The 13,686-nt window shown below is 36.5% G+C and overlaps 1 protein-coding gene across 1 annotated transcript in view; it reads left to right on the top strand.

Annotated features, from left to right (window-relative positions):
- Positions 1–13,686, top strand: part of Magi3 (membrane associated guanylate kinase, WW and PDZ domain containing 3) — a gene marked incomplete at its 5' end in the record, with an annotated part of 238,408 nt that overhangs the window by 180,241 nt on the left and 44,481 nt on the right. The window contains 2 exon segments of the mRNA XM_005388980.2: positions 8,579–8,636; positions 13,163–13,257. Of these exon segments, the coding sequence (XP_005389037.1) occupies positions 8,579–8,636; positions 13,163–13,257 (153 nt within the window).

Genomic DNA, 13,686 nt, shown 5'->3' on the forward strand with positions numbered 1-13,686 from the left:
AAAATTTGTCTCAACTAAGTTGTTTTTTAGTGTATTTCTATTAGTGCCTATTATATAAAATATTGGGTTTCATTGTGGTACATACTTTCATATATGCATATATTTTGATCATATACTTCCCCTTATTTCCTCCCCTATTCTTACTGTCTTCCTTTTGCCTAAAAATACTCTCCCAATAAAGTTGTTTTTTTTTTTTTTTAAATGACCAAAGGACTTACCTACTTCACAAAAGGGAAGAATAGTTAATAAGAATATAAAAAGAGGTTTATCGTTGATCATCACTACAGTGAGATACATTCATTTTCATGAGGAGGGTTGAAGATACCATCCTCATCCTCCAGAAGGACTAAAGTCAAGTACACTGACATAACCAAAGATTGGTGAGATTTTTAGGGCAATTAGAACTTCATTGTTGGTGAGGATGAAAAATTGTGTGAACGTTTTGGGGAACTTTTGGCAGTTTCCCACGAGGCACTGTCTCAAGAAATGAAAAAATTTCTTCAAAAAGACTTTGCAGAAATGGTGTTGGCAGTTTTAGTCATAGGAGCTGAAACCTGAGTGTAGGTAAGGTTTTTAGTTTGAGTTAATTGTTTTGTCTTAAATATTTTAATGACAAACATCTATCCCTCAATGGAGGAGAATTTCCCTTCACGAAATACTGCTCACCAATAAAAAGAAAAAACTGTCAATAACAGTCATCAACATGGATGAATCTCAGAAACAGGTTGAATAAATAAAGCCTGAAACAGAAGAATAGGCACTAAATATCCATTATTTAAAACCTGAGAACAGGCCATATTCTTTACGGTGATAAAATCAGGAAATAAAGGGGGAGAAGGGAAATGGACTGAATTGAAGTAATTCTCTGCAGTGATGGGTATTTCCTGTTGTTTGAGGCAGCAGTTATGTAGGTGTATGCAATTGTCATACCCTTTTTTTGTAATTGAACAGTTATATTAATCATTGAAAGAACACTTAAGGTCTCCACATTTTATTATGTGTAAATTACAACTCAAAAAATGATTTTAAAATGATTTTTATGCTATACTTCCCTTGTCTGTAAGACTTTTAATGATAAATTCTTTGTTATGATTAAATTAACCATTGTGAAGGTAAATAGAATATCTAATATTGCCGAGTTGGATTAATATCCTGTTAGTCTTACAGGGCAGTCTATTTTGATGAAGTCCATTCCTTATCCTGACCTCTAATTGTTTTAGTTCAGTTTTCTGCCTTTTCTTGTTTTCTTTGGTAGAAGTTATTTATTCTTATCACTTTAACTGTCAATTTACTGCAATAAGCATCTTCATCTAAATTTCTAGTATTATCCTCTATCTGAATTATATTTTCATGTTTCCTGTTGCTTTAGAGCCTTTGTTTTTGTTTGATCTGCTAGCACTTCAAGGACACTTTTTTGGTCTTCATGATCTAACCACCAGGGCCTCACACATGCCAGGCCAATGCTCTGCTGAGCTATATCCCCCGGCCCCAAATATACATATTTAAAACTAAATGTGACATGTTTTTCCTAATGCCAGTCCTGTACCTCTTCTGTGTACCATCCTCATAATCATCTGGGCCAAAATTGTTGTAAGCATGTTTTCTTTCTATTTTTCTACTTCTTCCTTTTATAGTTTTTTTTGTTTGTTTGTTTTTTGTTTTTGTATTTTCTCCTGTACCGGGAACCGAACTCACGACCTTGCGCTTGCCAGGCAGGCGCTTTTGTCACTGAGCTAAATCCGCAGCCCCTATTCCTTTTATAGTTTTTAAGCCCTGTTGCTTTTTCTTTTTCTCATTCTGCCAATACATTATTATTCAAGTTTATGTATATATAAAACTATATAAAAACAGAAAGAATTGTAAAGTAACATATGTGCCCACCACTGAGATATTACAGTTAACATTTTGTGACATTTATTTCTTTTTTTTTTTTCCAATGCTGAAAGTCACATCCGGGACCTTGCACATGGTAGGCAAGCATGCTGCTACTGGGCTGGCTCCCTGGCCTACATTTGATTATTCACATAGCAATTTATCCATCTGTCCTCTCTGCTCATCTTTTTCCACACTTTTTCCTTTATATTGTATCTTCCTTTAGATTTTTCTAATTGCCACACATTTGGATTATTCTTGGTCTTCCTGTAGTTACTTCTACCCCTTTAATGTATGTACTTTATGCTGCATGTCTCCAAAATGGTGGTACTCAAACTGTTGTAGTACAGAGGAAATGTATATAAACTAAGCTTCAATATTACTTCGTGTACAGAGGGATCGTGGCACTCATACTTCTCCATATGTCCAATGACTCCGTACACCGCCCAGTGACTGGAGGGGTAAATGAGCATGGGTGTGACACCCTTGAGCTTTTTTTGTCCAAGGTACTGTGAAATTTTGCAGTTTACTTGTGCTGAGTTAAGTGGCATTATAGTTTTTAAATTAGCCCACACACAACAGAAATGTTGATTTAAAAGATTTCTGCAAAGACACTGCCCAAGCTAATAGTAAGACAATGCTTACGTTGACACTTTTTTAATGACCCTGAGGTAAAATGCTGACAGTTATTTGGTCATCTCCTTTTTAAATACCTGGCTTTGCATATGCTGTATTATGTATATAGTAGAATAGTATATAGTGTATAGATAGATAGATAGATATTCATGAGTAAATGTATATCTTGAGGGTACATGTTCATATTTTTGTATTATATTCATGAGTAAATATGTATTTTAAGTATACATGCTCAGGTTTTTTCTTTTTTCTTTTTTCCTTCTTTGTTTTTAGTTTTTTGAGATACTGTCTCTCTATGTAGTCCAGGCTGGCCTTGAACTTGTGACAGTCCTTCTGTCTCAGGCTCCTGAGTGCTGGGACTGCAGGTGTGTACCACCATACTTGGCCATGTTCAAATTTTTTTTACTGAGAAGGCTATATGATCAGAAAACCTTGGAGACATTTAACCTCACACTGCTAAATCTAATACTTCTAAAATAGAACTCTATTTTTTCCACTTGCTCCACATTGTCAGTATAAACCCCATACTCCTTGGTAAAGTACTAAAGATTTTTTAAAAATTGAATCATAGTCTATAAATCCTTTTCAGGGTATTTTATGACATAAGTGTGGCATAGTTTTCTCTCTGTCTTTGTCATATGTCAGTTTCTTCTGCCAGGACCCAACCTTGTTCCCTGTGCCCACCTGGCTCATGCCGATCATTCTTACAGACTCACGTTTAAAGTCTCATTTCTTTGTGGCCTCCCCATTTGTTCTCTTCCGTATCAGAATTAGGTGTTCTGCGTGCCCCGTAACAACATGACTTATCTCTAGTGGAGCAGTTGTACTGTAGCTGGTGATGCACTTTAAGAACAGTGACTTTGTCTTTTTTACCTGTATAGATCCCTTTAGCAGAGTCTTAAATGTTAGGAAAAAGAGAAAAAGGGAGAGAATAAGGCAAGAGACAGAAGGAGAAAGAGGAGAAAAGGAAAAGAAAGATTCTACTCTGTCCTCCAGATTGATTTGTTCACCTTTCTTGGAAATATTTTGTAAGTCTGTACATTTTGGGGAGGAGCAATAAATAATAAACCGGTCTTCATTTACTAGTTTGTAGTCAAGAGAGAAGGCAGCGATGACAGACAGAGAGGGTCAGAATGCCAGCTGCTGAGTGAATGTGGCTTTAGCCCTGCGTCTATGTGGGCTTACTGATACTTCACCCTTGCAGGGGCAGAGTTAATTTCTCAATCGCCGGCCTCTGTTGAGTCACAGGCCTCCTCCTAGGATGCAGGCAGTGTGGAGGAGAGACCAGAATGCACCTCTGCAGGCAGGCAGGCAGGCAAGCATCTGAACCAGCAAGACTGCAGAGTCCTGCACAGGCATATCGAGTTTGTTCTATAGAATTCACCAGTCAAATGAGATGTGCTTTTTTCTTAGGGAAAAAATTGAGGGGGCTCTGGGAGACTGGAAATGTTCCTCCTATCTTTTCTATGGAATTTCAAGAATGAGAATGAGCAAGTCCCCCGATGCTCTTTACATTAGGGGTGACCATATGTCTTTGCTGGCCCAGAATTAACAAACTTATTCCTGTTATGCTAGCACAATTATTAACAAACTTATTCCTGTTATGCTAGGGTCTCCCTTTATTCTCAGAAGTGAATGATATATAATGTGATCATAATTATATCTTTCATAAGATAAAATAAGAAAAATTGCTTTCAATATTCTAGCAATATTACCAGATTTCTGGGGTGCTAGAGTCTCCTAGGGATGATTTCTGGATCCTTTCTGTCCCAAATAAGAATGGAACAAAACAATTATAAACATTGGTAAGCCTTTATATTTATTAAAGGTAGGAAAAAAGCAGAAGGGTGAGGAAAAAAAAATGGGCTCTGCGGAAGGAGTTTAGGCCAAGTAAAAAGGGAGGAAAAATAAAAATACCATGCCATGATGGAAATCCTATGGCATATGTGTTGTTTTTCTTTGAGACATAAGATGTTCATGTATAAGTTGTTTTTTCTAAACTAAAATCTCATTATTCAGGTTAAACTGCAAGGTTGGAACTTCACAGTATGTAAGTGGGTTTGGGTTTACAGTGTGCGCGCTTGTCCCTAAAAGCTTCGCCGTCTCTGTGGAGTGGGCTGTCATGAGGAAGCACAATGGCGAGCTCGTAATGGCGAGTGTTTCCTTTTCATATGTCCCACGCTGACATTGCACCCAGGTCATGCAGTGAGAAATCCGCTCTAGTTCTGAGAAGTGCACATCCAGGGCTCTGAGAACTGTCCTGCACATATGTTCTAGGGTCTCATCAGCCTCTTTTCTCAGCCAGTTTCAGGGAGGCCCTCACTTATTTTCTCAGCAGTAGTCTGCACTCCTACGGATTCTCTCCCATCCTGCAACTGGGCACACCTTTCTTAAATGGCCTGTGCTTGATCTGGTGGAGAACCCTCGAGTAGAACCTTGAGCCTTTTTGTTTTATCCTCAGGCAACCTTCACCATGTTCTCTGTACACTTTGTCTCCCCCTCAGTTGGTAGACACTAGCCCGTAACAGTCTATTTTCAGGTTAGACTATAAATGACTTCTGGTGATATTCTCCCTCATGCTTTGCAGAGTAGATGCCAAAAAGATATGAACAGTTTAAACGAAGGATTTTATTTTTATTTACTTGCTTTTAAGAATCTTATATTTTAAAATATTGTTTTCTGTTAAACATTAAGATCTCCTAGGAAGATCTTTCAGGTTCTAAAATTTGTCCTTTATTTCCCAGTCTTCTGATATTCAGAACCCAACTGTGTCTTTATACTGTATCTGATGGTTTAATTGATATACATATTTATTTTCCATTCAGATAAAATAATTAGTGTTTTGGTTTAAGTCGTTATCTTAAAAATACAGCATCAGGAATCCATTCTGCTCCCAATCCATCCCATTTCTGTTACCATGAAAGAAAGATTAAATTTTTACTAAAGGCAGCTTATAAGTCTGTTGAATGTTGATGTCATTTCTGTGCTCAGAGAATGATAAAAGAAAATTACCAGCTGAATAGAGCTCCACTATTAGACAGCAATTGTAATTCATACATTTAAATAAGAAAAACCCTATCTGGGGAAGAGAAAAGAAAGGAGGATAAATTCATGGGCGTAGAAACAGCCAGCTGCTTGATATGCCAAAAATAGTTCTGCCTTTTGAATCAGTGTTTTTGGGGAATGTTCAACTTCTAACACAGGAAAAGATGGTTTGTTAGTGTAGGTTTTTCTTATCTCAAATATATAATATTTGATCGTATATCGCTTTTCTCCAGAAGAGCCAAATTCCTAGAAATGGTCTTAGCCTCCTTCTCTCTTTCCTCTCTTAGTCCCCATAGCTGTCATTAAATCGTATTACTTTGCCTTATTTATCTTTATTATCATTCCATCTCACGATTCTTACTACTCCTGCCATAGTTACAGTCTCCATAATTTCTTATCTAGTCTGTTAATATTTTTCTTGTCATCTTCTATTCTCACTCCACACCTTCTGTTTCCTCCCTGTTCCTGATGCTCGTAAGCTTCTTCATATATAAACTTAATCATGTTACATTCCAGCTTACACAGTTCTGTCATCATCAAAATAAAAATCAAATTTCTTAACCTGGCCCTCTTAGACTGCTGTAATCTGGGACTTGGTTATAAGACTCATTTCTCTTTCACTCCAGGCTACCAAATGATTTGTAATTATGAAAATGCCTTTGGGTCTGTCTGGAAAAACATCCCTTTTCCTAAGTTCAGCAACTTCTTTCAAAGGTTTTCCTGATAGGTAGCCCCACCAGACAGCCGGTGTCACTGGTCTTCACTCCAGAAAGTTTATCTTTATCTTGCTGTTTGTCTCATCTTTCTTCCTATCTAGACCATGAACTCTGAGGTAAAGTCCTGTGTTGGTTTCTAACTTTCACTTCTGCAGAGGGAAGAAGAAGAAAGAAAGAGAAGGGAGAAGATGAAGGAATAAAATGAGTAAATTAGTTGGGTCACCAGATACACACGTCGTTTATAAAATTGCTAGGTATTTTAGTCTTGCTTTTACTCCCTGCATTTTAAAAGGGCAAATAACAAACCAGTTATTTATCTGCGTTAAGGTACCCCAGAAAAACACTGCTAATAATACCAGCAGTGAGGTTTAATATTACTAAAAGTAACTCAGGTGATAAATTGCCACATTTGTTTGCTCTCCTATAGAAGAGTTGTACCTAATGTATTGGTTACTGATTGCTTTAAGTATTAACTATAATGCTATATCAGCTTCGCCTTAACTCTGAAATGTATTTATGTTGATCTTTTATCCTTATTAATTATTAGTAAGCCCTCTTTAGTAAATATTACAAATGTTTCTAATGCGAAATGGACTGTTTCAGCTGTCTCTGTGGTTCCTTCTCTCTGCAATCCTCCCTAAAGAAAAAGCATAGATAAAATTGTGGTGTAACTTTCAGTCCATCCTTACTCAGCGCCGTTCCGTTCCCATGCTATTTCAAGAACATTTGTAATAAAATAAATCTCTGTTTTAGAAGATCAGTAATGAAAATATTTGGTAATACTGTTATTGTGCCTTTTTATAGATATAATCCAAGAAATATCTTTATTGTTGTAACAGTTACTTGGTTAAAAAAATACCTATTTAACTGATGGTCATTTGCTTTGTACCTGCAGATAATCAAAGTGAACTGAAGTGTATCTTAGTTTTTTGTTGTTCTTTTCTTTGCATATTTCAGTTTTCTTAGTTCCACTATTTTTGTCTTTTCCACCTCAGATCTTTCCACCAGGTCCTTCAAAAGGGAACCCACAAAAACTAATCAAGCAGCGAAATCACCAACTAATACACACACATACATGCAAAAGCAAGCGTGCTGGGGAAAGGGAATAAGGGTAATTCAGAAGTTTTAAGAGGCTAGTCATCTGTTTTTGTTTATTCTGAATGAAGGGTAATGATTGTATTAGAGTAAAAAAGTTTTGGTAGCTTGACAATTTCATTATAGTGGAATTCTGACTAAAAAGTCAGTGTGTTACAGATAAGGCTCAGTGATGGAAAGTTAGTGAAGTCTTCATGTATTGTAAATCTGTTTGCTGTCCAGCGTATTTCATTTGCATATTTTTCAGCGCAGCAGAAGCATTGTGAAGGAACTGAAAATAAAAGTGTAGAACACCATCATGTACGTCTGTAGGTTTTTAAAAAGTTCGTTCTTACTCAACTCATATATAATTGATAGCACTGCAACTACCCGCTAGAACATTCCTACCAGTTTAGTCCATGTCTGACTAATAAGATGGTTCTTCATAAACCTTAACTTTTCAAGGAATGCAGTCAGAGTGGGAAGGAAAAAAGGATTCTTTCTTGATAGAGTCAGTTTATGTTGGAAAGGCCAGAAATTTTTTCAGCTATCTTAAATTCAACTACCTTAACCTTTTCCCATTACATTTTATTAGTCAGTTTCTTGGAGTCATTTATAATAATGCTATGTAAGCTATTTCTTTATTAGCATTAATACAGATTATATATATACACATTACACAAGGCACTTGTGATCATTAAATTAGTTTTCTTCCAGATGCTGAGGTCAAGCTAAGGTAAAGAAAAATAGATGCTTCCTTGGGTTTTAAACAAATTCAGATTGCCTGCTTAAAATGGTAAAAAAAAAAACCAAGGCTGGGCCTTCCTTTGAGAAGCAGGTCAGAACATAATAAGAGAAATGATTATGTGTAATAGGAAAAAATTTTAACAAGCAGCTGCTTCTTGTTTTGGACTACAGATTAAATGTGCCTCATGTCAGTATTACTAAACTTCTTTAAAATATTTACAGTGATTTTTAATAGTAGTATTCTATATCTTACGATTCAGATAAACACTTTTTAGTTTAATGTCAGCTTTTGCTCTAGGATTCTAATTACTTACTTAGATAAACCTTGCCTATTGAAGAAGCCACTCAGACTTAACTATGTTTGTTCTTTGAAAATGAGATTCGGCTTTCTGACTCCCAAGTATTTGTATAATAAAACAAATTCCCTCGATGAATTCTTTTTTGTTGGTTTTAAATCTGGCGGTTCACTAAATTTTCTTTACTTACAGAGCTTCCTTATGGCTGGGAGAAAATAGAAGACCCACAGTATGGCACGTACTATGTTGAGTAAGTTTCTTGCCTCAGTTACGTTCTCCCAAAGGTTTTCCTTTTAGCATACAGTGTTGGGGGTTACTGGATATGGCACTTTATGCTTCTGTCATCCAGCTTGAGAAGTTTTCACACAGGGAAGGGGGAAGGTACAGGCAACAGACACCTACTTTACTTACTCTGAACTTCCCAAAAGCTGGCCTTGAATTTCTAAATATAGAAAATAGAGGAACCTGGCACTCACCTGTAGTCCCAGCTACATGGGAAGCTGAGGCAGGAGGATTGCTTGAGCCCAGGGTAACATAGCAAGACCCTACCTATCTCAGACAAGGAAGAGAGAAGGTGACTAGGGTACTAATGGCTAGAGATGATATCCTTTCTACTGTAGTTTTTAAGGACAAAGGCAGTAGATGGAAAACTGATATGGGGTGTTGGATGGGTGAACTTTTTTTCTCTTTTGAGGCAGAGTCTCACTATGTATGTAGTTCAGACTGGCCTTCAACTCACTATGTAGCCCAACTGTGTACCCCAGGATAGCCTCAAACTTGTGACTATCCTCCTGCCTCATCCTCCCAAGTGCTGGGATTACAGGTTTGCCCCACCATGCCCAGCTGTTGTATAGGTGAACTCTTGAGGTTACTTCCAGTAACACCAGTGCACATATTCTTCTGAAAATAATTAAAGGACTTTAAAATCATAAAATTTTGAAATATGAGATTATAGCTGTATTCTCAAAGCCAGGTATGGTGACGCACATCTGTAATCTCAGCATTTGGGAGACTGAGCTAGGAGGATTACCACAAATTCAGTGCCAGCCTGGGCTACACCGTGAGTTCAAGACCAGCCTGAACTGCATAGCAGAAACCCTGTCTCACAAAAAAAGGAAGAAAGGAAGGAAGGAAAGGAGGCAGGCAGGCAGGGAGGGAGGGAAGGAGGGAAGAAAGAAGGAAAGAAGGAAAAAAGTTAGTTAAAGGTATGTTCTTTTTTAAAGAGTTAATCAAGGAAAATTTGGTATGGGGAAGGATGAAGTTGCTTCTTATGCAACTATTATGGTTAAATTTCAGTATAAATATATGTCAGAGAGGAGCACCAAACACCTGTTTTGTGTTAGCCAGAGAAACCAGGCCAGCGTCACATCTGATTTTTTTTCTTTGTCCAGTTGCTACATTGTTAACAACCAGTGGAATCGCTTTCTTTCCACATGCTGTAGATCAGGTTTTGACCTCGGTCGGCTAGTACTACACAAATGATTGTATCAATGTATTTAAGGCTTAGGTAGCAAAGGCAAAATGATGTTATTATCTAGAAAAGTAGCGAACATAATAAACTATTCTTATAATTGCTTATTAGTTTTTCATTAGTTGTGTCATAAACCAATGCTATTTCATGGTAATCATCTCTAAAGTAAGCATCTCTAATATGAGTAACTATGGTTAGAGAGATTTTTGGAGTAGCTTCTTAAAATCCAAATGCATATCCTAAGGAAGGAGTTCAGTTAGATTGACCCTTAGGTATATAACTTAATAATTTCCATGTTTTGGTTGCTTTAAAAGGCTATGGTAATTTTATTTCCATTGTGTTATTTAATATGCCGCTGATACTGATGAAATGTGATGTGCAAAGTACGTATGTAGCAGCTCTTTTGTTGGTTTTTCCCTGAGGCACTGTTTTTCAAGTCAGAGGAATAGATGGAGACCAACTGAAAAGTGTCAGTTTTGTGGGACTTTTTCTTCCTCTTTTATTTATCCTATTTTAAATTGGGTTTCAATCAACTATTATTTGCCATTGACACTGCTGAACATTTCTGAGATAATGATTCTCATTATTACCCATTCCAACTAAATTTGAATACATGGTCAAGAGGTGAAAGTCATTTGCCAGTTATAAAATCTTGAGCTGAATCATCTGATTCCCATTAAGCAAAGATATAATACTGCAGCAACTTGCGGACAAATCCTGGAGGGACCTGCTCCCAGTTGTAATGGATGTGCTTGAAATGGCCTGAATTAGAAGCAAGAACAGCAGCAGCACTGTGATTTTGTATGGCTGTTCCCAGAACAAGCTCATTTACAGGGGATAATTTATTAGATTAAGGAAGAGCAGACTGTACTCAACGTGCACATTAGCATGGAGTCAGCTGAGCTGTGGAGTGTGGCTTGATTCCCAGATTAGCTAGGTTTTGAATTTCAACTGTAGTAATCTGCAGTGAGTTTACTGATGGAGATAAAAGCTGTTACTTGAATGGCTACTCCTTGGCGCTCTTAGTTTGTCAGACCAGATGGCACAATGATTGCTTTTGGCAAGAGCTTTGCAGTAGTAACACCAACTGCAATGGCAGGTTTTCTTTGTGAATATTTATTTTAGAGGCTGAGATTCTGAAATGGATTGGTTAATTTTGAAAATGAAACTGTTCGGTTTTAACTGCTTAACCCTCAGGTAGGCCTTTTATAAAAATAGTTGTGTATTTAGAAATGTTATCTTGATGATACTTCATTAAAGGTCTCGATATGCTTAGGCGACGAAGTTAAAATATATATCTAGTTTAATACCTCAGATTCTTCATGAATTTGGTGAGATAAATTTTTAGAATCTAGATATTAAACACAAAATTGAAATACAAGTGACATTCTGAATTATATATTTAAGTATGCTTTCTGCACCTGACTGACGACCTCTACCCTCTCAGCTTGTGTCCTTGTTTAGCTTTTTTGATAACCTGTTACTATTGTCCTCTCTTATTTATGGAGATACTATCTTATGGAGTATCTCTCACTCCAGGGCTAGTTATATATAGTAAACAGTGTTTTACAGCTTAACAATATGAGAATATAAGTAATGAAATGAAAAGGAGAGTACTTTCCCTAGTTTATTTGTTTTACTTTGGAGAGTGACATTTTAATCTAGTCAAGGGTAGCAGATGTAATGACTTCCTTCACTAAATCATATTGTTTTGTCAAAGAATTTTCAGGAATAGGATTATTTATTTCCCTACTTCTACTGTCTTCTCCCACACATTACAAAGGATACAAACACAAATTACTACTTTTTATGTTCTCATGCCTGGGTGGCAGAGTGAGTCATGCTAGCTGATGACATTAAGGGAGCCAGGGTTCTTTCTAAGCAGGTTTCTTCTTTTCTGAGTGTCAGTTTTTAGTTGTTGTTATTTTCCTTGAGAATACATAAAGTGTCAGTGCCTATTTAAGTGGTACTTAACATTTTTATTTTCACAGAGGGTTAAGCAGTTAAAACTCAATGGAGAAGGTGCCCTTTCTAAAAGAATGTCAGGTGGACCTTGCCATATTTGAAGCTAGCCACATTTGTTGTGAAGTTAATATGCAGTAGAAACCTACATGACAGAGAAAGCTAACATTCCTAGCTATAAGGGTGTTTTTGTCCTTGTTGCCCTTTTCTCCACCATTACCACTAAATGACAAAGTCAATATTCAATTTGAGTGACTGCTTACCTGTAGGTTTTGTAATATTCAGCTTATTTAAAGACAGTCATATCCTGAAAGTCTCTGGATTTGTTGCTTAATTCTTGGTGTTGACTAATGCCATTTCTTGTGGAAGTAGATTTTACTGGGAAACATTACTTGTCTGAAATATATTTGTACTGTGGAAGTGCTAGAATATGATTCCCATTGCTTCTGCACTTGACCTAGTCACGGTTTTAAACTTAAAAAAAAAAAAGCAACAACAGTTGTGTTTTTAACCAGCTAACTGGTTTGCCAGAATAGCAATGCTATATTCCCTGTGTAAAATACACAGTTGCCCTTTGGTGCACCTGGCTGACCACATAAACCCTCTCATCTCCCTACAATCGTCTGCTTTGGCTCCTCAGAATTCTGTGGTTTCCAGGAATCAGTTGTGAGTGTTCCCAATCCTAAATGCCAGTTAAGCCCTTATGCTTATTAGTAATTTAATTATTATATATTTGTGAAGAAATTAAATGTAAAAGAAAGAGTTGTTCTGTAACACAATATAATTAACAGAGGTCACTGGGATGGAGGGAGTGTGTGGAGCCGATGCAGTCCAGGGCTTTATAGGGAAACACTGTGCCACTGAGCTATATCTCCAGTCCCAAGAAAGTCACTTTCTTAATTTCTGCTGAATTGATGTGGGCAAGGCAGTGGAAAAATAATATTCTAGAAGAGTTCCATACTCCGATTTCTTCAAAAGTATCTGTATAGCTTGCTTCATTTTAGAGAAATTTAAAACCCTTCTAACATTAACTGCCATTAAAAAAAAATGCCAAGTAATTACCGACACTTGTGATTGCATCAAATAAGAGAATTTCTATAATTTTGAAAACTGTTGCCTGCCATACATAGTAGGTTTATGAAAAGCTATATTAAGTATGATATCATAAGTTTCAGCAACTCTGACTTCTAGACATCTGTGGGCCTCCTGCTATTTCTTGTCAGTTTCTTTGTGTCCCATAGTCTAAGGATACATATTGATCCCTCACCATGTGATGGGAGTCTATGTAAAAATATGTAACTCTTTTATCTGAATCTAAAGTGCATATTTTCTACATTTTACAGTCACCTTAACCAGAAAACTCAGTTTGAAAATCCAGTGGAGGAAGCCAAAAGGAAAAAGCAGTTAGGACAGTCTGAAATTGGGTCTTCAAAACCAGGTAGAACTTTTTGTTTGATCTTTTTTCTTCTAAGAGTATTGTGAAATTTGTATATTGAATTAATGAAAGTAAGTTTGAACTTTTTACTGCTGGGACTTGGAAATTCAACAGAGAATGTCTAATTTTTGCCACTGTAAAGATATGAATAATCCTAATATCACATGTGAACGTTGTGAGATTACTGAGATTTTTCCCATGATAGTATAAAAATTTGAAATTATTGGAAGAAAAATTGGAAGCTTTTTAAAACTGAATTTGAAGTTGGTTTTGAAAATTGAGTTGTCTCTTTATATTTTAAGGTCAGTCCCTATATTAAATCTCTAGTTCATTATGGTGTCTCCTAAGTTAATTGCTTAAGTCTATGCGTAAGTGGAGAGTCAATCCATTCAGGATTCTACATTAACCAGAATTAGAAATAAATAAATGCAC

Source organism: Chinchilla lanigera, unplaced genomic scaffold (assembly GCF_000276665.1).
Source record: "Chinchilla lanigera isolate Chin_1 unplaced genomic scaffold, ChiLan1.0 scaffold00034, whole genome shotgun sequence".
Taxonomy (NCBI): domain Eukaryota; kingdom Metazoa; phylum Chordata; class Mammalia; order Rodentia; family Chinchillidae; genus Chinchilla; species Chinchilla lanigera.